The sequence below is a fragment of the Typha latifolia genome, chromosome 14 (assembly GCF_019914945.1).
Source record: "Typha latifolia isolate L0001 chromosome 14, TyphaL0001v2, whole genome shotgun sequence".
NCBI lineage: Eukaryota > Viridiplantae > Streptophyta > Magnoliopsida > Poales > Typhaceae > Typha > Typha latifolia.
The window spans coordinates 3,243,103-3,267,598 of NC_133099.1; the positions used below are offsets into that span (position 1 = coordinate 3,243,103).

A 24,496-nucleotide genomic window follows, 5' to 3' on the forward strand; every position below is an offset into this window, starting at 1 on the left:
TTTTAATTTTGAAAGTAAATATTCTATATATAATTGATCTATTGATGCTGGGTTAAGTTAAACTCAGAGTATTTTTGAAGAATTAAAAGCAAAATAGAAGGGCTGAATAATAAATCTTCAAAATTAAGGCATGAGAGATAACAGAAGCAATCCTAGAGTGTTTTAGATAAATTTTCCTAGATTCTAATCTTATGATGTCTCTAATTTTTGTTGGATTCTCTAGTTTGAGAGCCAATAACCTAGGGATAAAAAATAAGAGATACAAAAGTGATAAAAGAGGCTCTAAATTAGATTTCTTTAAAATACATTTAATTCCTAGTGGTATATATGCACCAATAATGGTGATCATAAATACTTCTCATGTATCAATGTTGATAATTCATTAACACAATATGCATCAAGCTGTACCAAATGTGATGACAAACACATTAATCCATGCTATATATAAAATGAATTCATGTAATACTTGTCCTTTCTCTGAATCATCAAGCATTAAACTTTAGCACAAAATATTAATTATGATAGATAACAGATGCTCTCATAGTCTCATTGAAAGGATTCATGAAATCAATCCCAAACATATATAGTTATATAAAAGGATAGATACCGTTCAACAAGTAGTCCTTCTGATAATTGCTTCACTATTTCAAAGAAAACAAGGAAATAAAACGAAAAAGAAAAGAAACAAATAAAGCCACACATATTCACAAACACACACACACACACACAAAAACTATAGAAAGGTACGTATGTATATATATCCAAGCCATCAAAACCCTAAAGCTTCATGGAAAGCAATAAGAAGGGAAGCAAGGCATCTTCCTCCAAGTCTCCAAATGCAACCCTAGTATCTCCTTCGCCACCTCCTTGCTCTTCCGACTCCCCTCCACCTGCACCACCATGCACATCTTCGCCACTCCGCCGACCTCCATCATCTCCTCTGCTATCCTGCAATACCTGCACACCAACCCTAGCACCCTCACCGCGCGCTCCGTGACGGCGCTCGACGCCCGCAGCACCTTACCGACCACGGCCGCCACCCCCGCCGGGTGACCCACCAGCGCCGCCCGCCCCTCTGCGGTCGTGCAAGCTGATTCCAATATGTACAGCATCGCCTCGCATTTTCTCCGGTCGTCGTCGTCCTCCATCAATAACTCCACGATCAACGCCACCGCCCCGGCCTCGATGGCCCTGGTGCGGTTCTTGCCGTAAGGCAAGACCTCTGCCAAGATCTTGAGCAATGCCAAGTTTGTGGGCCGCCCTAGGTTTTGGTCTTTGAGTATTTCCACGACTCCGTCGAAGAGATCACGGGGGAGCTCAAACTTGTGGACGTCATCGACCACCCGAAGTATAGACTTTAGTAGAAGGGAGGCGTGAATCCTGGCGCGGTACGATCCTCTGTTCAGCACCAGCGAGAGAGACGAGATGAGCTCGCCGTTCCGACTCTCGGCGAGCTGCTTTAAAACTCGTGCGGGTGGCTTGAGGTGGTGAAGGACGTCCGTGGCCTCGTTGACGACGAGGGAAGGGTTATGCAGGAGGGGTGATGGTAAGGGTATTTTCGTCTTTGTGATCAGGGACGCAACGAGCGTGATCACGCCGGCCTTCTCCATGCAAGCCATGGCGTGGAAGTCATCTTGCAGCGAAGACTTGATCTTTCTGAGAGCTTTCAGCTGGCCTTCGACTCCGCCGCGGCCGCCGAGCTCGCGAGCGATTTCCGAGGCGTCTAGCGTGGGCTTTTCGGAGCCGCCGTCGGCGGCGGCAGACGGGGGCTTGTTGTCGGCTGCCCAGGATCGGATGAGGCGGAGGAGGGTGGAGTTGGGGGTTAGAGTCCGGTCGGCCAGCGGCTGGTTGGTGGCCGGACACGTGTCACGGCCGTAGGCGGTGAGCCACAGATCGATGCTGGCTCTGTCGTAGGAGACGCCGGTGGAGACGGTGACCGGATCCTCCATGATCTGGAGAGAGATAGGGCATAGGAAGTAACGGGGTATCTCAACCCCATCCATTTGCCCTTCTCTTCTTGTTACCTCGCCCTCCTACTCATGGGATGTGATGAAGAAGAAGAACAACAACAACATTTAATTGAGAGGTAGAAGAAGACTTGTAGACTACTTGATACAGATATATATATATATATATATATATATATATATATATATATATATATATATATAAGAGCAATGATTCCATACTAACCAATTAGTTATTAAAAATAATTTTCATCATTTGATATATTAAAGGGTATATAAGATATTTTACATATGTGACTAAATTAATTGATAAAAAATTAAAATTTAAGTATTTTTTATTACTTATTCTTATAACTTTTTTCTTAATAATAATAGGAGTGTCAACTTCTACCAATTTATTATTATTTTTTATTTTTTTATAAAAAAAATAGATAGCTAAGAAAAAAATAAAATATAACTAATTTATTAATAGTTCTTATTGAATCATTTGACTTGACAAATTTTTTTGGAAATAACACCTTATATTTATTAATAATTATATAATTAAGACACCTCTAACCCTCTCTATGAGTGCATGTGTTATTCCACTATTTTATTATTTTTCATCTAAATTTAACCATTAGTCTTTCTATAGGTGTTGAATTGTCTATTAACTCTAATGTTAGGAAAGCTAAGATTAACACCTAAAATACCTAAACTACCCTTATTTGACCTGCTCCACTTTCCTTAATTTCCAAAATACCTCTACCTAAAATGCTAACTTCTTCAAGAATATCTTTCTCAAACTTATTTTGGTAACTTCTTAACCCATAGTATGGCAGTTAATCACACTAAAACATAGGGTGTTATGTAAACATTTCCATTCTTTTTTCATCATTAATGACTAACTAAGAGGTAGTTGGTCAAACTAGAGACCAAATTTGGGCATGGAATAGGTAGGATTTAATGACACAGAAGAAAACTTAGAAACTATATCACAAGGAAGTCATGGGAGGAAATAAAGTAGTAGTTATCTTTTCTGACCCTACTTTAATTTGAATGAGACTTTTTGGATCATGAGATTACCCGTAAATATATTTTCCTTTCAGAAGACCAGATCGGATGGCTGGTGATTTGCCGACTAATATATTTCGACGGTGATCGAGGGCTTAGTCAAAGTCAACCTTTTGTGCCATCTTGATTTTGAAAGGGATAGTGCTACGTGTATGTGAAGAGGTACATGAAAAATAATGTAGATTTTTCTTTTTTTCTTTTTTTTTTCTTTTTTTCTTGCTCTTTTTTCGCCTTTTAGATTTTAATGACTCTGCTTGCTTTGATGTTGATAGAGATAGGAAAAAAGAAAAATAAATGCACTCAATTTCAGCTACATCTTTTCTCAAAACTTTTGCCCTAAAAAGTTGGGCATCATTTAATTTAATACAAAATATATATTTATTTGGAAACAAAAGAGTATAGAGAAGAATATTTTAGGTTTAAGGGAGGGTTAGTTAGGGCTATAAGAATATTGTAGTCTCCTCTCATATGCAAATAAATAAATAAATAAATAAATAATAAAACGGTTGTTAGATCGGCTTTTGATTAGTTTCAAATTTTACAAGAAAAATTAGAATATTTTGGTTGTAATAGACCAAGCTCAGCGTATATAGGGATAGAAAATAAAGATCAAATTTTGTTAGAAATTCTATTAAATCAACATTTGTTAGGTTAATTCAAACTTTTTGTTTTCCTTTCTAATAATTTCTATCAACTTTCGAGAAATGTTACTAACTTTGAATATTTTTGAGAAAATAAAAGCAAAATATAGAGTTCGCATAATAACAATTCACAGGCAAAAGTGTGAAAGATAATAAAGATAAAAAGAATCAGTTTTTTCTTTTATCATAATGAGTCTTGACCTATCGAACCTTATTACCACTGAAAGGGATCTCTTTTGGCTAACTAAATCGCGAGATCATTTGATCTAAAGAGCAGCTAAACTATTCAGCGGTCTATATTATCCATAAACCATTGAACAGTTTAGTATTTAATAGTACTCTATCTTTTTCGTATAATATACTAAACTGTCCATCAATTAAGTATTCTATACGTGAACCATTGAACTAACTGTTCAAAGATTTATGCTTCATATATTTATTAAAGCACGTTGAGGATCAAATGGCTTCTGCCAAAGTCAAAGCTGCAAGGAGTGGTTGTTTGCCACGTAGGAGTGGGTGAACTTTCCCAATTAGGGAGTTGACCAAAAAGATAAGGATTTGGGGGCTGGTCAAAGTTTGTTTGGTGGTAGTATTATTACGGCTACAAAAGGACACAGAGATTAAGACTAAGTATTATTTAAATTTAAGGTGTTGTTCATCTGTCACCAAATCACTCATTTTCTATTTCTCTCTGCCCACAAGCCTAATAGAATTTTGAGTTCTTTTCCCATTTTCTTACTATTTTGTTCCTCTAAATTATTCTAAACTTAAGATAAGATCATAAAAAATAAAAATAAAATCAATGGTGGGAGGTTTATTTGGTATTTAACTAATAAAAGACAAAGTATTGGGACTTCTATGTTATCTTATTACAAAGAGTCTTTTTAAGCAAAATATAAAAATGGGTCTTTGAGAGCATGTCGCCAAGATAGAGTGTGAACAATAATAAACAATACAACAGTGTAAAATATAATTTTTCTAATTTTAAATTTCAAGTAGGTTAAGTGATTTGCTAGTGCAATTGCTGTGAAGAGAGTTTATAGGGTCACATTCATTAAAATAAAGAGAAATTTATAATCACATTCTATATTTTTATTTTGATATTTATCATTCGATTTCTATATTTAACGTACAGCTGAGTGAAATCAACTATAGATATAAAATGATAGTAATACTTTATCTCACTTCTTCGAATCAAAATTCAGTGAATTTTAAAATGAAGCTATAGCACTCTAATTTTCATCTTTAGTTCATTTTGAGGGTGTTTTGATCCTTAATAGCAAGAGAAATGTTCCAATTTTGAAGTGTACAAATTGGTTAATGTTAGGTTGTATTCTAGTCAACTGTCATGAATTTGGTTTAAACTTGTGGGCTTGCCCCCATAGGATTGGATCACCCACACTTATCTTAGTCAATTATTTTCAAGTATCCCATGGAGTAATTTTGGAGTATTTTTGTTAGTAATCTAAGTCTTCTTTAGTATGTCAAATTAAAATGGCCAAATTCTAAATAAGCATTATTGCATTAATCACTCCATCTAATTGTTAGATTACCAGGCTGCAGTTGAGCTGAGCTTGATCGAGCTAAGTTATTTTCATATTTAGCTTTAAATATTTTGAGCCTGAGTGAAAATATTAGATTTTGATTGATTATTTTCAATTTGAGCTTGTTTTGAGTTTGAGCCGAGCTCTGAGTGTATTTCAAACCACTTAATAAATAAGTTCGAGCGTAACCTAAATGTTGAATATTCGGGTTTAAATTGAATCTAGTTTGAATCAAACTTAAATTAAATTCTGAGTGGTTTCCACTTTACAAAATCAAACCAAACATGTAATAAAATTGAATCTATTGACATATACATGTAATAAAATCAAAATTTATTGACCAAATACGAGTTGAGCTTGATTATTTTGACAGCCTTATATACGAGCAATGTTTGTGTTTTCTTTCCCTTTTAACTAGGAGATATCTAGTGCCATGTTATATATTTAGAATTGACATTATAAGCCGATTTTGATTATGAACCTAGGGTTTACCAAGGTGAATATAAAATCAAAGAAACAAGGAATGATGAAAGGAATGTTTAATTAGTACTATGCATCAAATTAGTAACAAGTTACTCTCAAAGTCTAGATTAATAGTTGATAAGATTAAATAAATGGCAATGGAAGTCAAGGTCCTGACTTAATAAATTAATAACCTAATTAACCAAGCAAAACTTATCATATGTAAGAATATAGTGTCACACAGGAAAGAGAGGAAAAATGAAATCTATAACCTAATATTTTAAACTTTTGGACCGAATTGGATTCTATTCTTGGTGTTGTAAAATGATCAGAAAAGAAGAGGAAAAATATTTTAAAAGAAATGTTTACATAGACTAATAAACTCTCACTTAATAGATTAAATTGTAAGCCTTAGTTTGAGTTTATTTTTAGGTTAATTAAAAAAAAGGTTATCGATTAATAGGTTTGAAGGAAAAATAAGGAAGATAGTCTAATAATTTATGTATCAGAAAGTAGGAATTAGAATCACTTTGCTATACATGCATATATATATAATCACATATATTGATTTAGAAAAGATTATAAAAAACACTTATATTTTTCTTTTATTATAACATTCTATGAAATGGATATTTATCATTCTATCCATATATTTTACTTTTAATGCCTCAAAAATACTATAGTTATAATTTTCTTAACAGTCAATTGCCATATAAATAAGGTAAGATAACCGTAAATACAAAATAATCTTAAAAAGGAACCGAATTTTAAAATAAAATGAGAGGTAATTTTGATCTTTTAATTTTTTTTATTTATAAGAATAATAGAAGATTCTATATTACGTCGGCAGTCATTAGGTTGAAGTTAAAAATAAAAATGATAGCATGTTAATGATAATAAAAGTAAGATGTAGAATAATTTTGATAAAATTCTCATTTTATCATATAAAGTTGTTTTTTTTTCCAAAAGTAAGGATCATATAATTTTTTTTTAAAGTAAGAATGATCAAGAATGTAAGCCTAGAGTTTTGGGCTTGGGTTGGGTTGGTTTAACCTTAGTTTAGAACAAAGAACAGTAAAAGCTCAAATTATAATATATATATATATATATATATAGTTTCATCTTGGGAACTATCCTACTATTGTGATGATCTAATAAAAAATTAATAATTTTTACATAATTGTCACTAAATTTTTAAAATTTTTTTTATAATTATCATTACATTCTTCAAAATATTATAATTGTCACTGAGATCATTATGCTTTCTAAAAGATTATATCATTTCATTTGAATCAAATTAATCACAACTATGACAAAACTTAGATTCTGGGAAGATTTTACAAATTGTTTAAAATTATTCTAAAGCTATCCAATGTTAACCCAAAATTATAGTACAGGAAAAAAATATGTTTACAATCTAAATTTCAAGAATGAATGGTAATTTAGTGATTTATATGTGTCTGTTTATTTTAACAATAATTTAATAGGAATTATTTTATTTTATTTTATTTTTCTTTTTACGAGAAAGAGCAGAAAAAACTACTTATATTTGTCCAAAAAAGAAAATTACAGTCCTGTACAATAGACTTGTTGCCAAGCCCAAGCCCATATGAAATGGGCTTGGGCTCTAAGGCCCAAGAATTAAGATTAGAATATTAGGCTTCCGTGAGATGGACCCAAGATATACTTGGAAAATATTTTGCCCAGCAAACATCAACAAAGGAGCTGGCCCCATGGAAAAGGATTAATAAATAAACTAAAAAAATTAGCAAACAAAAGAAAAAGACCCGTTCGCATGTGGAATAAGAATAGCCTTCTTGAAATAAGCCTCTTTATTCGCAAGCTTACAATCGAACATACATAACCGGTTGATGCCACTGCTTTGCTCACTTTATTCGCTGTCTTAGATTTTCATAAGGTAATTCTCTATAGTTCTGATCAAAGAGTAGTAGGTTGAAAAGATCATGTGGGATATTTGTTAACTCGATCTGACGGTTTAGTAACTAAACAACAACTTAATTTCTTACGGTATACTAATTTATTATTTTATTTGCTCTTATTCCATACAATTCTTAAATTAATTTAATGGTAATCTAAAATTATTATTTTACCCTATATTGGACAATACCTAATTACTACTATTACATTACATATAATCAAGGGTATTTTTATTATTTAATTTAAAATATTGCCAATTCAAAATACAAATTCACTATTCTTTATTACTTTAATATTAACTTTATATCATATTAAATATACTAGCATTCAACTAAGCAATAAAATAGCTTATACTACTATTCTAATGTTACAAATTAGAATACTTATTCTAAAATTGAAGCTACAAAAAAATTCACAAAAAGTTGATTTTATTGAGAAATAAACTCCAAATTCTTAAATGGCTCGTAAGAACATAATAATCATATAATGCAACCAATCGATTGTTCTAAGATACACCTTGCAGGGCTCCTTCCCACACTTCTCTGGTGCCTATTTTGGCTACTAATGTCAGCAGTTCTTATTATAACCGGGAAAGCTAATTAATCCATTTCTTTTTTTCCCTAAACAAATAAAAATTCTTATAAGATGGGAAATAATTTATTTTGTACTCTATATATATAATAAATATTATAGCACCAGAGTCCACAGTCCACTCTTTTGGCCTAAGATCTCTCTCTTTGATTCGAAAATAGGTCTTTGCTTTAGCAAAAGGAAGAATAATCATCCCAACTAGCCTCCTAATAAGAAGGATAGGCAGAGTTATCCACCTAAATTATTATAAAGTGATCTAATAAAAACAAAAAAAAAATAGTGTTTGAATCAAATTAAATGGCTGAAACGAAAATAATAGGTAAAATAAAATTTTCTCAGTTAATTATAACTCTTAGGTATACTCTTATGATAAGAAAATAATCTACTGTTAACCTAGAAGAGTAGTAGAATTCTATCAATTTCAAGGAGTTAAACTTGCTTTTTGGTCATTAGAACATCATTCTTGGCCAGCCTTATGGTAAACAAAGGACTATTTCCATGGCAGTCTTTTCATACCACTATCAGTCAGATGTCCTTATTCTCAAATGTCAAGGTCTCATTCTTACCCATTCCTTTGGTCCTTAAAAGCACGAAAAGAAAAGAAAAGAAAAAAAAAAAATATATATATATATATATATACCACTATGACTCTCTTTTTTTCTATTAAATTTTACACACTGCATTACTGTTTATTTAATTATTTAAATTTGACTAAAAGAGATATTTTTATGTAACATTTTACCTCACTCTTGCTGTTTGGTTTTTAAGATTTTAATTTCAGTCACTCTTTTAATTGTAACCTTCTTATCTACTTGAGTGATTAGAAATCTTATTTATTTAAAAATTATACATATATTTCTTTTTCTTTCTGTGATTTATTAACTTGAATATGCCTACCCAAATTATTAACATGCTCTAAGTATAATTTAATCAAAGCCATGACTTGAATCTTTCTCTTTTTAGTAGTACTTTTCCATGTGTATTTCATTGACATATAATGTAATATGAAAACTTTTTAAAAAAATAATAATATTATTAATATTAATGTAGGAAGTTCTTACATCCAGTAGTGCATACGATCTGTCATTGTCGACGTCCACCCGAAAAGAACAAGTCCACCGTTTCCTCCTCCCACCCTTCTCGCTCCTCTCTCTCTCTCTCTCTCTCTCTCTCTCTCTCTCTCTTGCTTGTCTCCTGAAAACTACGCCCAAAATCCTATAAATCGCTCTTCATCTTCTACTCTCGACGTCATCTACCCTATCTCTCGCCCAAAGCTCGAATCTTTCCCTCGTTTAGCCGTTAAAGGAGAAATCTTTCCAAGGAGGCAGCTCTTGGATCAGTAGAAACTTGGAGGAGATGGCGAAACTCTACGTGCAGACTTCACCGCCTCCGGATCTGAACAAGAACACCGAGTGGTTCATGTACCCCGGAGTTTGGACCACCTACATACTAATCCTCTTCTTCTCTTGGCTCATCGTGCTCTCCGTCTTCGGTTGTACGCCTGGAATGGCCTGGACAATCGTTAATCTCTCCCACTTCGTGGTATGGGTGCTTAATTTTGTGTTTTTTTTTATGATTATTGATTTCCCCCTTTTGATTTCGGTGGACATGGGATTTGGTATCGAGGAATTGGGTAATGGGCTTCTTGGTTGAGAAGAAAAGGCAGGATCTATTTCCATTAGAAATAGATGCCTTTTTAATCTCTGTTTAAAATTAAGCAAGTCACGGAAGGAAGTGTTTCAAATTGATGGGTTTTTGTGACAGGAGGTAAAGTGACTTACATAGTTGTAATTAGGCACAACAAAAAAGGGGATTTTTTTTGGTTATCTAAGATCATTGTGAATATGTGACCCTTGAAAACCTAGGGTTTCACGGTGGATTTGGTTACTTTGAATTTAACTTTGGGGTAAAGATAACTGGAGTAGATCCCTGTAGGACCTTCATGGACCTTCATGGCACTTGTTCCTCTCTTAGATCCATCTGTTTTTGTTTTTTTCACACTATCACGTTTTTATATTCTTATCGTGGTAAATCATTCATGAGAACTCTTATAGTACTGTTAAATGTTTTAACTTTTGGCAGCTTAGAGGTAATGAGATTGATAATAAATCTGTGCAGATGGCATACATTTTGTCTTCAAAATTTTACAGTTTCTCACTTCCAAATATGCCTTTATGCTGAGTGAATTTTTTGGTCGAGACTCACAAATAAATGAGAATCCTCCTAAGACCTAGATATTCTTATAAACAAATTAATTGTAACTGCATGTCTTTGGATTTATTCGTATATTCTTATTGATGTGTCTGTACGATGCGATTGACCTCTCAGAAAGCATAAAGGAGATAGCTATTGGTAAATCATGTAGATACTGAACTAGGGCAAGAGGTAGCAGAATAAATTCTTTGTTGCATTTGATGTTAACTTTATTTGAAATGTAGAGATTTGATTTCTTTGTCTTCTTTTTCATTTTTATGACTCTAAAATGTCTATTTTCTGAAGATTGGACCTAGCTAGTTGCCTAGGTTATTTCAAACCTCAACCAAGTCAGTGGTATGCTAGGAAAATAGTACCTTAGCTGCCTGTTCATTCGAGCTTGCTTCTCGTATATTTGAATCATTATGTGATGGTTGAGCCTTGCTGGTTGCCCAGGTTATATATTAAGCCATTCTTACGCCAAGACTGAGTAGTTGACAGTTTTCCTGTTTGTGTCGCCCTAGAAAGTCATTCTTACCTCGTTGTTTAACATATTTATTTCCAACTCAATAAGAATCTTTTAGCCAGGTACTTATCTGTCATGGAATTTCATCCACTGACATAATGCATTCGCAGTCTAGAAATTTCTTCATTTCTTGCTTTCTTGAATCCTATATTATCTCTCATGTTCTCTTTATTCTAATATACCATGTTATTTAATTGTGATTCAGGTTACATATCAGTTCTTCCATTGGAAGAAGGGAACTCCTTTTGCTGAAGACCAGGGAATCTACAATACTTTGACTTGGTGGGAGCAGATGGATAATGGCAAGCAACTTACACGTAACAGGAAGTTTTTGACCGTTGTTCCTGTAGTCCTGTGAGTATGCTGCATTTAGTATCTTTATGATTATTTCTTTTAGTTATGGAATTTATTAGTAATTACTCACCAGCTTGTTGGCAAAGTGACCTGCCAATTCAATTTTTAAGATGGGATGTTAACCTAAAAGAGGCTAATCATTGATCAACTTAAAGCTCAGCTTGCATTATCTAGAATCATGTCTTACCTAAGCCACATTCATCTGCTATCCCAAATAATTGTTTTTAGTGAAAACAATTTGCATGTATGGTTTTGTTCTCTAATCCTGCTGCATCCCATATGAGCTATTTGTGTTGCATCTTTCTGTTTAAGAGTACACCTTTTGTTTTATCAAAAATTGGTCTTCCTTAGCTGTTATGAACTATAAGTTTGCTAAACGACATCTAATTCATAAATTGCCTCTAGATTGCACTGCCTAAAGTTTAGTTTTCCTTGGATTTTTTGTTTTACCTTTTAACAGATGTTGCTTGACCAGTTCTAGGTCTTGATATTATGAAATGAGCAGATAGACAGTTGTAGTGAGACATTTCTATCTATCTGTCACATTTCATCAAGAAACTGTGGTCTGAAAAAGAGAGCTTTGTGTGATAGCACTAAGACCACCCAATGCCAGATAACGAGAGGATGTTGGCAATGCTGTAACTTGTGATGACAGTGGGGTAGAAATGAGGATTGAAGATTTTGAGGCAAATAATTGGAGGACAATGAAAGGGGTTAAGGGGGTGGTTCAAGTGTTTGAGGCAGTGGTGGGAGGCATGTGGCAGAGATGGATAGATCTCGTCACTCATTTTCCTCTTGACGAGATGATTGAGAGCTTCGATTTGGATGAGTTGTTGATGTGATCAGCTCGGACATAGTGACTCTAAAGAAGTGAAGAATAAGAACGGATGGATTCTTGGGAGAATACAGACTGCACATGCGCTTTCCTGCAAAGAGCCACTGAATGATGGCATGTAGGGCTGTTTAGGCTTACATAGTCACAGATGCTTTGAGATGCGGTTGCAAGACTAGTATAGGTTCAAATGTAGTGCCATAGCAATTGAATCTGTTTGCAAAATCATTTGCAAGGTGTGATCTCTCCATGCATAATCCCATTATGATTACTCACTGTTTAGAGCTAATTGGTAGAAGGAATGCGCAGAGGCTCACCTTAGTGGTGACATAGGGAGGAGAGTGCTGCCTCGAAAGCCTCCTAAGCAGGGCCATGCATTGGGATTAATGAACTCTTAACTTAGGAGAGGAGTTATAGAAGAGCAAAGTGGCATGTGGCAAAGATGGATAGATCTCGTCACTCATTTTCCTCTTGACCTGAGAGGTGAGCATAAAGAGAGATGACTAGAGCTTCGATTTGGATGAGTTTTGACGTGATATCAGCTCGGACATAGTGAATCTAAAGAAGTGAAGAATAAGAGTGAATGGATTCTTGGAGAATACAGACTGCACAATGCGCTTTCCTGCAAAGAGCCTCTGAATGATGGCATGTAGGGCTTTTTAGGCTACATTGTCCCAGATGCTTTGAGTTGCAGTTGCAAGACTAGCATAGGTTCAAATGTTGTGCCATAGCAATTGAATCTGTTTGCAACATCATTTGCAAGGTGTGATAACTCCATGCATAATCACATCATAATTGAGTATTAAGGCATGAGTAGAATATATGCACTATAACATCAGCCAAATGGCCACATTAAAGTAGAAAAAGAGAAACACTTTTGTTGAAAATACAAAAATTCAATTGATGTATGTACCACTAATCAATTTTCGAGAAATGGCTTCAAACCATGTGTATTTTAAGACAAAATCAGCATACTTTTCTCTGATCCATTAATCAATTTGTTTGTCAAGTAAGTGCCTTGGTCTAATTGGCTTGTTCTGTATTCCTGAGTAATTTTTGGATTGTCTGTTATCTCTAGTATTACGCTGAAAAAGCACTGAAACTGAAACCGTATATTTGCCAGTTTTCAAGAACCCCCAAAACGTTTAGTTTTAGGCACTGAAACCAAAGTGAAACAGAGATTCCAAACTTGTTGTGAACAATTCTGATCTAGATCCTTTGTTGTAGTAGTTAGGAGTCACCCACTTCAGTTTTTTGTGCTGGTAACAGCAGAGAAAGTAAGCAACTTGGAAGGGAATACAGGGAATGGCTTCTTATTGATGCTTAACTACTCTAGTATACAAGAATACAAGGCTCTATATTTATTAAGTATTATTTGAATGTTTGAGTGACATATTGACCTGAATCCAACCCAACACTGTTACCCATTTTACCCAACTTGCTGGGTAGATGCACTTCTGAGTTTGGTCAAAAGTCTTGATGGGACTTGTTGACTCAACAAGACCTGGGGTTGGGTCAGGAATCTGGCCCAAAGTTGCCTTCCTGTGACACTTCAGACAGTGATATTGCATAATTTCATGGATGGCCTAGGACCTTGTATAATAAAAGAACCAGAATAGAATAACCTAAATGTCAGGAGCCTGGATCTGGTTTCTCAATACAGTTGTGCAATAAATATTTTAAAATTGTCTGCACTGGATCTGGCATTCCATATGGATCTGCAGGTCACATTTCACAATAATCTAGGGCATCAAACTAGATTGTTTCAGATATGATTGACCTAGACTCCAGTGAAAGAAAGTTTAAGAGCACTTGATCGGTCATACTTGTGCTCGGGGCTTTATCATATTTGACACAACCTGTTCCAGGCCATACCCTTAGGGACTAGCAGCACTAGAACATTTACCTTCTCTTGTGTGAAACATGTTATATGTGTATCTTATTGATAGCTCTTTTTGAAAGACGTAATTATTATCTATATCAACCAAATATAAATGTTCTTGTGGGCAAGGCAGATACTAATGATAGCAGTAGCACATGTGAGCCTTATGCTTGCAAGTTTTCTTCAGTGCTCTTTGTGTTCCATCTTCTCAGGATAGCTTGTGGATGTATTTTCTTGTACATGCATTTCTCAGAAAGAAGCATGCTTAATTTTTGACGATGACATAAATCTCATCTTACTTAGTTTTCTACATTGAGATCTGCTACCCTACGAAGTACAGAATCTTCTTAATTGTTAAGGCCTCAAAGCACCAGAAGCGAGCATGATGACAGCTGTTGCAACTTGCAACTTGATCCTAGTTATTAAAGTCTCAAAGCAGTAGTAGTATCAGAGTTATCCCATCTACTAATTGGTCGAATTATAACATAACTGTCATTCTCAATACTTTTTAGGTCAAGTACAATTTGCATTTATTAGTAGTTCTATTGGCTTATGCAACCAACATCTAATAATCTTTCATTTAGAGTCATTAGAAATTCAAAAGCTTTTAAGTGAAGGGTTCTGTTAATTTATTGCTTCTTTTATTATGCCGATCTTTTTTCATATGGTTAATAGATTCCTCTTCAAAATTTTGTCAGGTACCTGATAGCCTCTCACACAACTGACTATCAACACCCAATGCTTTTCTTCAATACTCTAGCTGTGTTTGTTCTGGTGGTTGCTAAGTTCCCCAACATGCACAAAGTTCGCATCTTCGGAATCAATGCGGGTAGTTGAGAAGCAATCCATATGAAGAAAAAGTGTCAATTTTATCTAGTGTCATGGTTGATAGCTTGATACCGATACACTTCTATATAAACTGTAGTGAGTTTTGCCTATGTTCTGTAATTCTGTACAAAACTATCAAGGAACTATATTATTTATGGTGCTGTGCTGCTCTAGTGTGCTTAGTTTTCTTGACTGCATTCTATGATTTCATCTGCAAAACTACATCCATTGGCTGGATGCTGCACAGTTTATTATTATTGTTCTTCTTTAATGGGTTTAATTTTGTCTACCTAGCATTTGATCAATCTCAACACGAATAATAAGTTTGCTCATGCCTACTGCTCACTCACAAAGCCTGTGTGCGAAAAACTCTTTAATTGATCCAGCCATAATCCAAACCCCAGGGGGGTGTAATCGAGCTAAGCTTCATTGAGCTCTGTTCAAGCTTGGCTTATATTTGACTTGAGCTTAAGCTAAAGCAAGCTTGGAGTGATTATTTTCCATTCAACCTTATTTGGAGCTCGAGCCAATTTCAAATCAAAACCTATTCTAAGTCTGAATTTAGCTCGAATCAAATTTGAAATTGGATCTTAAGCCTGATTTACTATGTATTATATATACAGACAGAGCCTAATCCTCATTCGCTTTAGGAATAGCATTTTTTTTATTTCAGAATTACAACTTTTTATTCTAAAATACTAATTAAATATTATAATAATTTTATTTTAGAATATAAATACTATTCATTAAAATTATATTTTATACTACACACTAATCTAATTACTATTTTACTTTAAAATTTATTTCATCAATCTACTTGGTATCAAATTAAAAAGTATTTATAATAATTTTATAAAAAATAAAATATTTATTTTTTATATTTTTATTCACTTTACATTATATTAAAGATAATTATTACATTCTTATTTTAGAATACAAGTAAACATAAAAATAACTATTTCTAAAGTAAAAATTTTATTTTAAAAATAATAAAAAAATTAACTTTATTCCTAAAATAAACTAGGCCTTATTGTGCTGAGCGCCTGAGCCTGATTTGACTCGTTCCAAATACGAGCTCGGCTTAGATTATTTTGACAGCCCTAATTATCGCCCAAAATAATTTCCGAAGTCCGAACCCACTTCGCGCCATATCCGTCGCTTCCCGCGAGATCGCAAAAATTTTGCGCGCGAAACCAAACTATTCCTTCTTCCTCCCCGGCCATCCTTTAAGAATCCACTGTTTCCAAAGCTCAAACGCCTTTACCTCTCTCTCTCGATCCATCCATGGCCCCCAAGACCCCCTTCCGGAGGCGAACGCAAGCGCCATCTCGCCGGCAATCACCTCGTGCCGGAGCCGGAGAAGACGACCCCATCGAAGCCATCCACTGCGAGCAATGCGGGTCCGGCGACTCCGCCGCCGAGCTCCTCCTCTGCGACCGCTGCAACTGCGGCTTCCACCTCTTCTGCCTTCGGCCTATCCTCGTCTGCGTCCCCAAAGGCCTCTGGTTCTGCCCTTCTTGCTCCACCCACACCAAGCCCAAGCGTACTATTCCCACTCTTGTCCGCCTCCTTAACCCCTATTCCATCAACTTATCTTCTCACATTTCTACTATGATTTGCAGAGTTTCCTCTAATCCAGACAAAAATCGTGGACTTCTTCCGAATCCAGAGGAATCACGGTGACGAGAAGGCGGGTTGCAGAAAGAGGAAGAAGAGGACAGGGGCATTGTTGGCGGCGAAGAAGAAGAGAAAGCTCTTGCCTTTTAATCCGAGCGATGACCCAAATCGGAGATTGGAGCAGATGGCATCTCTGGCCACGGCGTTAACGGCCACGGGGGCCGTCTTTAGCAATGAGCTCACTTACTTTTCCGGCATGGCCCCGAGGTCCTCCAATTGTGCCGCTCTCGAGCAGGGAGGGATGCAGGTATATGGTCTTTGATGCATTGATAAAGTTCGTCTTTTTCTTTGATATATTTGGTGTTTTTGATCATTTGGGAGTTGGGTCTATGTCAACTGTGAAATGGTGGAGATTGACCACGATCTTGATGCAAGAATCGTGCAAGTATGGCTACTAAATTTGCTTCATGGGGCCTGTGATTTATCTCAGGTACTGTCAAAAGAGGATGCTGAAACCTTAAACTTCTGCAAGAGAATGATGGAGAGAGGAGAATGCCCTCCTCTGTTGGTTGTTTATGATTCACTGGAAGGGTTAGTTTTTTTTTCTCCAACTACATTGCCTTTTCCTCAATTTCCTCAATGCCATTGCTAGTTACTGAATTGGATTATGGGTGAATGAGAGCAGGTTTACAGTTGAGGCAGATAGATTCATCAAGGACCTAACAATTATCACAGAGTATGTCGGTGATGTCGATTTCTTAAACAATCGAGAGCATGACGAAGGCGATAGCATGATGACCTTGTTGTCAGCAAAGGACCCATCAAAAAGCCTTGTAATTTGCCCCGATAAGCGTAGCAATATCGCACGGTTCATTAACGGAATCAACAATCACACGCCGTAAGAAAATTCATCCCCTACTGCTGCAATCAGAATTCAGTACTTAAGATGCTAATTCATCTAATTTTGGTGAAAAAAATGCAGGGATGGTAAAAAGAAGCAGAATCTGAAGTGTGTTAGATTTGATGTTGATGGCGAATGCCGCGTTTTATTGATCGCAATTAGAGACATTTCGAAGGGCGAGAGGCTGTATTATGACTACAATGGCTCTGAGCAGGAGTATCCAACTCAACACTTTGTGTAGATCTTCTGTTGAGAATTCTTGGTACTAGAAAGTGGGATATAGGATGCAAATGTATTCTTTTATTTTACTTTCTTTTGGGGATAAATGGAACAGGGTGATAGTATATTTCATGATTGTAATGCATCAGACACATTTTTCAAAGAGAGCAATAGGGAAGAAGAAACTTCAATGCTAATGTATAGTGGAGTCCAAATCAAACTAAGAGCTTAAGCCCATTATTTATTATGCCCCATTCATTAATATGAAATCCCTTTTCCATCAATTAATATTGTAGTTAAGCTATCTGAAGTACAGTATCAAGTAATACTTTACAGGAAAAAGTTTCTCTCATTTCACCTTCAAATTTATGGAAAAAGATGCAGAAAGAAAAGAGTGGCACTTTTCTAAGATTTTTGCTCATAGAAATTTTCTTTTCCTTCTTTAAATTAAAAACTTATTCTCTGATTGTTTTCTCTCCTGAGGAGAAGACCTCATCCTTTATACAATCAATCAATTATAAACGTTTCTTTATTCTTTTATGCTTTCTATTAGTGCTTAATATTTATTTCATTATGAAAGGCATTTAATTGCTCCAAGTATACATGCCTCAGTCACACACAATTGATACAATGATAAAAACATATAAATCATCACAGCCTTAATACATAGGAAGAAATCCTGAGTACCATACTAACTGCATCACTGTCAAACAGAGAAGGCCATTATTTGAGCTATAAATGTATCCTTGTCTCCTGCAAAAAAACATATTAACAGTTTTATCAATAGTTTGATCTATGAGATAGACTTGTAGTTCTATTTTTTTTTAATTTGGATTTCCCCTGTTTGGAACCAAATAAGGACATGTTAAAGAGCTATAAATATCTTCTCATCTACAAGACTTTATAGTATCCACATATTCCTAAAGGAATAGATCTAACTAGTTTATTGGATTGACACAAAGCAAAAGAAATAGCTGGCAATTCCAAAACAAACTCAAACTCATAGTGAAGAAAAGCATTGAAAGCATACTCTCTCACTCTAAATAAATGAAAGTTTTTCTAGCAAAGTTTCAATTCATATTTCATCCGCCGTTCAAATAACTAGACGAAAGAAGAAAAGAAAAAAAAATATCTTTTACGGTTTCCATTATTTTATAACGAGGCACTAAATGATAAATGGATAAATTTGGAATAAAAAAACAGACTTACATGAAAAAAAAAATTTAATAGGATTAGGTGATAAAAATGAAAATTAAGTATGTTTTTAGTGCAAATTTGTTTTGATAAATGTCCCAAATCCAGGAAAACAGTGGATAAAAAGACCGTACATGGAAAGTAACCTATACTTGGCAAGTGGCAGCTGGCCCCCACTCTACTACACCGCACGTCTAAGCAAAACGTTCCATAACTGCCTGCACTCAGAGAAACGGAGAAAGAGAGGAGTTATCTTTGCTTAGACGTGCCTTCTCTCCCTTATTCGGTTATTCCCCATTCCTTATTCCTCATTCCTTAATACTTATCCCTTCCGCACATTCCCAAATCCCGATAACTTATTCCCGTTCCTCGTCTCCCTCTATTCTCCCTCTATTCTCTCTCTATCTCCCCCCCGTCCCTTCCCATGGCTCCGTCGGAATCCGAGAAGCCGACTAGCATCTTGGTGACCGGCGGCGCCGGTTTTATCGGGACCCACACCGTGCTCCAGCTCCTCCGGGAGGGCTTCTACGTGTCGGTCATCGACAACCTCGACAACTCCGTCCCGGAGGCTCTCGACCGCGTTCGCCTCCTTGCCGGCCCCACCCTCTCCCGGAACCTCGAATTCTTCCTTGTAATCCTTCTCCCTCTCTATACCTATCTTCTCTCTTTCTCTCTCTAGATATGGCGATCTCGATGTGCATTGGTTGGTGCGTTGCAGGGCGATCTGAGGAACAAGGAAGACTTGGAGAAGGTGTTTTCTGGAAAAAGGTGCGATCTTTGCTCCACTCTTGGTTAGGATTAGATAGATATTTTTATTGGATCGTGCGTTTGAAGGAATATTTTGATCCATTAGTAGAACGGGTATCGAGATAATATACTATGTACAACAATATCAAAACACATTGCGGTTTTGTTACTTATATGTGTATATTAGGTTTGATTCTTTAATCTATAGTTATTAGGGTATTTTCTTCTTATGATTTACCTCAAGGATTGTGGAAATGTGAAGCTGTCACCTAAAGGCTAAGATATGGCATATGTTCCTTTTTAACTTGGTACTGTTCTATTATGAGAAGACTTGACTAATTTGTCTTTAAAATGTGTCTCTAACTTCTCGTGCACACAAGTAGTTTTGACCCATTAATGAAAGGAGTAGCATAATTTAGAGGTTAAATCAGATCAATGAAGAGTATGATTCAAATAATTCCTGACTTGGAGTGAGTTTATCAGTTTCTTGCCCTTATACCGGCATATTTTCTGATTCTCTTTGTTTTGTGGACTGTATGTTTGTTGTCAATTTCTTCAAATGTGTAGTGTAAATTGTAGTTGGCACTAAAAGAGATTAGCATCACTGTTATATACTTATATATCAGTATTTTTCCCTCATTGTGCCCATAGTTCAAAGTTTCGGTTTCGATTTTTGTTTCAACTTGGTTTAAAAACGAAACATTTCACTCAGTATGTATTGGTTTTGGAATTTTTTTGATAAATAGTCTCTTTTTATTTTATTTTTCAATGTATCACACAGAATCTAATGAGGTTGATATTGAGTTACATACAAGTTGGATTCAAGTAAATTTCAGCTTAGAATTAAAAAACATAAATTAAAAAATATTGTTATTGGGTTGTTTCAATTGGATGCCAGTTTAGCGAGATAATTTCGGATTGGATAGGACCTAAACATGAAACATTTCGATGAAACATCTTGATTTCGAATGAAACTTCAAACCATGATTGTGCCAACTAGTAGATGGAGGGTTTCTCTTCATTTTCAAATACGTCTATCGGCAATGCTTACAACAATGTCATATGTAAGGATTGTCATTCCATTTAGTTGGAATCATGCTATATGATGATCAATTGGCAGTGATCCAACATGCGATCTTGATGCTGTCGAGTCGAGCTGACACAGTGCATGTCAGTTGACACTTGCTGTGCAAGCCTAGTATCGAAAAATGGCATGAGGGTTGCTGCACAGTACCCTCCTTTTGCCTCCTACTGATCGCTGTTAATCATCACCATCATTGTGAAGCCATCCCTATTGTTCCGTCATCTATCTCGTCGGGCAAAGGCGAGAAGGACGACAGAGCGAACGTCGAGACCGACAGCAAGGGTGACACAGTTAATAGTCTCCCTCTCCCTCTCTCCTCTTTTTCTCTCCCTCCAAGCTCGCGTTGGAGCCTCTTTTCTCACGGCATGGTCGGCAAATGCTGCACCATGTGTCACGCCATGCCGATGACTGGCACAACAATCCTTGGTCATACACACGTCATATATGCATGAGAAAGTTTGTCTTTCTTCAAGCCCTCAAAGCATCAAAGCGACATAGTCAAGCTAAACAATTTGCTTTCCTCACCAAATATAATGAGGGAATGGCAGTCAATTAGTATTCTATTGTCTAAATAAGACTACAGAACCACCCGAACTCTTGAATGGGACTTATTTTTAACCACCTTAACTTACTTTCCTTTCTTCTTGCCTTCTTCTCTTAGTCATACTTGACATGCCACACCAGTTTGTTTTCTTATATGACAGAATACACAAGCTCTGCTTAGTTCAGTCAACCCTGGGCTACATTAGGATGATTACCATATCGTTCACTTAGTCCTCTTATGTTTTCTCCATTATTTCAAGTATTTCTTTTAATGGTAGCTCCAGTTTTGCATTTTGCATTTTAGTTTGTTAACTTAGTAAGTTCCTTCTAATGTAGATATGATGCTGTTATCCATTTTGCTGGGCTTAAAGCTGTTGGACAGAGTGTTGCAAAACCTAGTCTCTATTACAACAACAATTTGATTGGCACAATAAATCTGTACGAGTTCATGGCAAAATATGGTTGTAAAAAGGTGACTCTCATCATCTTGGTCTTCCATTTATTGTCTTGCAGACTCTTTTATACAAACTTTCATTTATGTGAAAATAGATGGTATTTTCATCCTCTGCCACTGTTTATGGGCAACCTGACAAAATTCCATGTGTCGAAGATTTTGAGCTAAGAGCAATGAATCCATATGGTAGGACTAAGGTATGTTAAACAGTAACTTACAACAAAGATCAATATGCATTGTCACTTTGAAAGTCCTTAGATCTTTCTGGAGAATCAACTTCGTGGTGCTTTTGACACTTAGCCAGTTGGATGTTTTGGTGTAATAGCTTTTTCTTGAAGAGATAGCTCGTGATATTCAAAAGGCTGATCCAGAGTGGAGAATTATACTATTGAGATACTTCAACCCTGTTGGAGCTCATGAGAGTGGTCAAATTGGTGAAGATCCCAAGGGCATTCCAAACAACTTGATGCCTTACATCCAGCAAGTTTCTGTTGGTCGGCTGCCAGAGTTGAATGTGTATGGCTATGATTACCCAACTAAGGATGGTAGTGCGGTATGTACTATTCAGCCATTTCTAGTTATACTTGTTAAGAATGTTCCTTATAATCCTTAAGTGTCACATCTTATAATTAAGACTAAGAAATCACATGCCGTATTTGAGCATGATAGTTATATCTCATTATCTGCTATATTGGTTCTACTGTAATAATAGTAATCTTGACCCATTTCTTAGTGGCAAAGCGATGGCCATTATGGTGACTGCTAGAAGTGTTAAAGAAGTTATAATCTGATGCTATCTGTTGTGAAAATTATATAAATATCTATGGTTACGTCATGAACCTATATTGTTCTTCAATAACAGTATCTTCACAACATAAATTGGACATATCATTTTCTTGAATTTATAGTCTTTTTAACTGAAATTGATGACTTGCATGAATAATCGAATAGTCCAGTAGCCCTTCTTCACCTCAATTACTTTCTTCTCATTCACTCTGTACAGCATGTAATTCTATCAGGTACCAGTATGGGTTGAGAATTTTCTTTTGCATACTCATTTTCTGACATTCCTATATCCGATGTTTTTGTCCTTTGAGCTACAGAAGTTATTTGGACAAACTTTCTCACATTGGTTATGTCGATGCTATAAAAAGAAAAGGTTTCTTTTATCTAGAAAACTCAATGTGGTGTAAATTTATCTTTGTGATTCTTCCCTGAGCAGATTCGAGATTACATTCATGTTATGGACTTAGCTGATGGTCATATAGCAGCCTTGAGAAAGCTTTTTGCTGCAGAAAATATTGGTATCTTTCCGTTTCTCCTCCCCCTAATTTTCTCTCTACCAAGCGCACACGCACAACACACACTCATTGTGTGGCCATTTTTGGGCTTTTTTTTCAGGTTGTGTTGCCTACAACTTGGGGACAGGATGTGGCACATCTGTGCTTGAAATGGTTGCAGCATTTGAGAAGGCATCTGGCAAGGTCTGTTATATATAAGCATTTCTGTGTATTCTAGGAATTTGAAATCAACTCAACTTTTCTTTCATCGTTAAATGAATTTTTCAGAAAATTCCCATCAAGTTATGCCCTAGGAGGCCTGGTGATGCTACAGCTGTCTATGCATCCACAGAGAAAGCTCAAGAAGAACTGGGTTGGAGGTAATATTCTCTCTGCTTTTCTAAGCTAACTATCTCTTTTCAGCATAGTAGTAATGCGGTGCAAATTGCCATGTTGACTGCACCATACTGGGTGAATTCTGGCATCCAAAATTCTTTCGATAATATATCTAATTTCAGATCAAAAGTCGAAATGGAACATGGATGCAACATAAAGGAAAATCTTTTATTTATCTATTTATTGCGTATCATTCTCTGTTATCTTTGTTTCCATTGATCTATGTTCTGTGAAAAGTACATGGCTTGATCAGGGCTAAGTCAAACCGGAAAATCTGATTGCAGGGCAAAGTATGGTATAGAAGAGATGTGCAGAGACCAGTGGAATTGGGCAAGCAAGAATCCTTATGGTTATACCGGCCCCAACCTGGGAAAATAGAACACCAGCAGCTTCAGTTAAACTGACCAGATAGTAGCGAGCTTTATTGGTTTTACAGCAACCTTTCTCTGTCCTAAGTGACTCAAGTAGCTGATCTTATAATTTAAAGAATAATGTCTCTGTTACTACAGATGCATGGTGTAACTTCCTTCACTGTTTCCAAAGATATATTTTTCAGTTCAAACTTCAAAGTAGGGTGAATTGATTTGGTGGGTAAACTGGAAAGTTGCTAATGAAGACCGAATCTTTTAATTTGAACGATATCATGCATTTATGCTGTATAAAAGAGTTACTGCAAGGAGATATTTATGTTTTACTTTAAACTGGGCGGTCGATGCTTTACGAATAATTGCATTTAGCTTTTGAAGCATACCTATGAGCCTACATGAAAAGAAAAAAAAGACTTCCACCCAAGTATTGGAAGCGTTGATGTATTGGATAATGATTCATAGATGTGAGTTCTGCCTGGTTCATTGCAAAAAAAAAAAGTAAATACTATTTTAATTTTTTATACTAATATAAAAGAATTTATACAGATACAAGTTATTCTAATATTTAGTTATATTTTAGTATGCGTAATAATTATATTTGATGTAAAATAAAGTTGAATGATAGTTTAGCAAATCACTAAAGAATTTTTTATAATGGATAGAAGACAAGAATAGAGAAAAAGAAAAGAAATAGTGATTAAATGATAGTTAATTGAAGAAATTTGTTTTTAAGGTTCACAAGTGAATAGGTGCTGAAATATTAAAGCCAATTTGGAAGCAAGAAGAAAATAAATTAGCTCTACTTATTTCTAGTGTTATACAGATGACCCACTTTTGGAAATAGCTGGTGGATGAAATTAGGATTTACTTTTAATGAAGCGA

At 35.6% G+C, this 24,496-nt stretch overlaps 4 protein-coding genes across 4 annotated transcripts; 3 read left to right on the forward strand and 1 right to left on the reverse strand.

Moving 5' to 3' along the window:
• Positions 1-562: 562 nt before the first annotated feature.
• Positions 563-2,097, reverse strand: LOC140801180 (E3 ubiquitin-protein ligase PUB23-like). The gene has a single exon (XM_073156182.1). The coding sequence runs from the start codon at positions 2,001-2,003 to the stop codon at positions 786-788; it is 1,218 nt and encodes a 405-aa protein (XP_073012283.1). The 5' UTR covers positions 2,004-2,097; the 3' UTR covers positions 563-785.
• A 7,167-nt stretch (positions 2,098-9,264) lies between these two features.
• On the forward strand, positions 9,265-14,966 carry LOC140801381 (uncharacterized). The gene is made up of 3 exons (XM_073156470.1): positions 9,265-9,738; positions 11,121-11,269; positions 14,682-14,966. The coding sequence occupies exons 1-3, from the start codon at positions 9,553-9,555 to the stop codon at positions 14,818-14,820; spliced, it is 474 nt and encodes a 157-aa protein (XP_073012571.1). The 5' UTR covers positions 9,265-9,552; the 3' UTR covers positions 14,821-14,966.
• Positions 14,967-15,856: 890 nt separating this feature from the next.
• LOC140801185 (histone-lysine N-methyltransferase ATXR6) lies at positions 15,857-17,832 on the forward strand. Its single transcript, XM_073156187.1, has 5 exons — positions 15,857-16,354; positions 16,434-16,735; positions 16,919-17,019; positions 17,114-17,326; positions 17,411-17,832. The coding sequence occupies exons 1-5, from the start codon at positions 16,096-16,098 to the stop codon at positions 17,568-17,570; spliced, it is 1,035 nt and encodes a 344-aa protein (XP_073012288.1). The 5' UTR covers positions 15,857-16,095; the 3' UTR covers positions 17,571-17,832.
• Positions 17,833-18,968: 1,136 nt separating this feature from the next.
• LOC140801001 (bifunctional UDP-glucose 4-epimerase and UDP-xylose 4-epimerase 1-like) lies at positions 18,969-23,940 on the forward strand. The gene is made up of 9 exons (XM_073155979.1): positions 18,969-19,373; positions 19,461-19,510; positions 21,453-21,588; positions 21,666-21,767; positions 21,896-22,123; positions 22,793-22,874; positions 22,972-23,054; positions 23,139-23,230; positions 23,531-23,940. Exons 1-9 carry the CDS (start codon positions 19,167-19,169, stop codon positions 23,622-23,624), a joined length of 1,074 nt encoding a protein of 357 aa, XP_073012080.1. The 5' UTR covers positions 18,969-19,166; the 3' UTR covers positions 23,625-23,940.
• Positions 23,941-24,496: the final 556 nt, after the last annotated feature.

Coding starts and splice junctions, on each gene's coding strand:
- LOC140801381 (XM_073156470.1), top strand. CDS start 9,553: ATGGCGAAACTCTACGTGCAGACTTCACCGCCTCCGGATCTGAACAAG. Junction 9,739..11,120: donor TTAATCTCTCCCACTTCGTG/GTATGGGTGCTT, acceptor ATTGTGATTCAG/GTTACATATCAGTTCTTCCA. Junction 11,270..14,681: donor ACCGTTGTTCCTGTAGTCCT/GTGAGTATGCTG, acceptor AAATTTTGTCAG/GTACCTGATAGCCTCTCACA.
- LOC140801180 (XM_073156182.1), bottom strand. CDS start 2,003: ATGGATGGGGTTGAGATACCCCGTTACTTCCTATGCCCTATCTCTCTC.
- LOC140801001 (XM_073155979.1), top strand. CDS start 19,167: ATGGCTCCGTCGGAATCCGAGAAGCCGACTAGCATCTTGGTGACCGGC. Junction 23,055..23,138: donor TTGAGAAGGCATCTGGCAAG/GTCTGTTATATA, acceptor TGAATTTTTCAG/AAAATTCCCATCAAGTTATG. Junction 23,231..23,530: donor CAAGAAGAACTGGGTTGGAG/GTAATATTCTCT, acceptor ATCTGATTGCAG/GGCAAAGTATGGTATAGAAG.
- LOC140801185 (XM_073156187.1), top strand. CDS start 16,096: ATGGCCCCCAAGACCCCCTTCCGGAGGCGAACGCAAGCGCCATCTCGC. Junction 16,355..16,433: donor CACCCACACCAAGCCCAAGC/GTACTATTCCCA, acceptor TATGATTTGCAG/AGTTTCCTCTAATCCAGACA. Junction 17,327..17,410: donor GGAATCAACAATCACACGCC/GTAAGAAAATTC, acceptor AAAAAAATGCAG/GGATGGTAAAAAGAAGCAGA.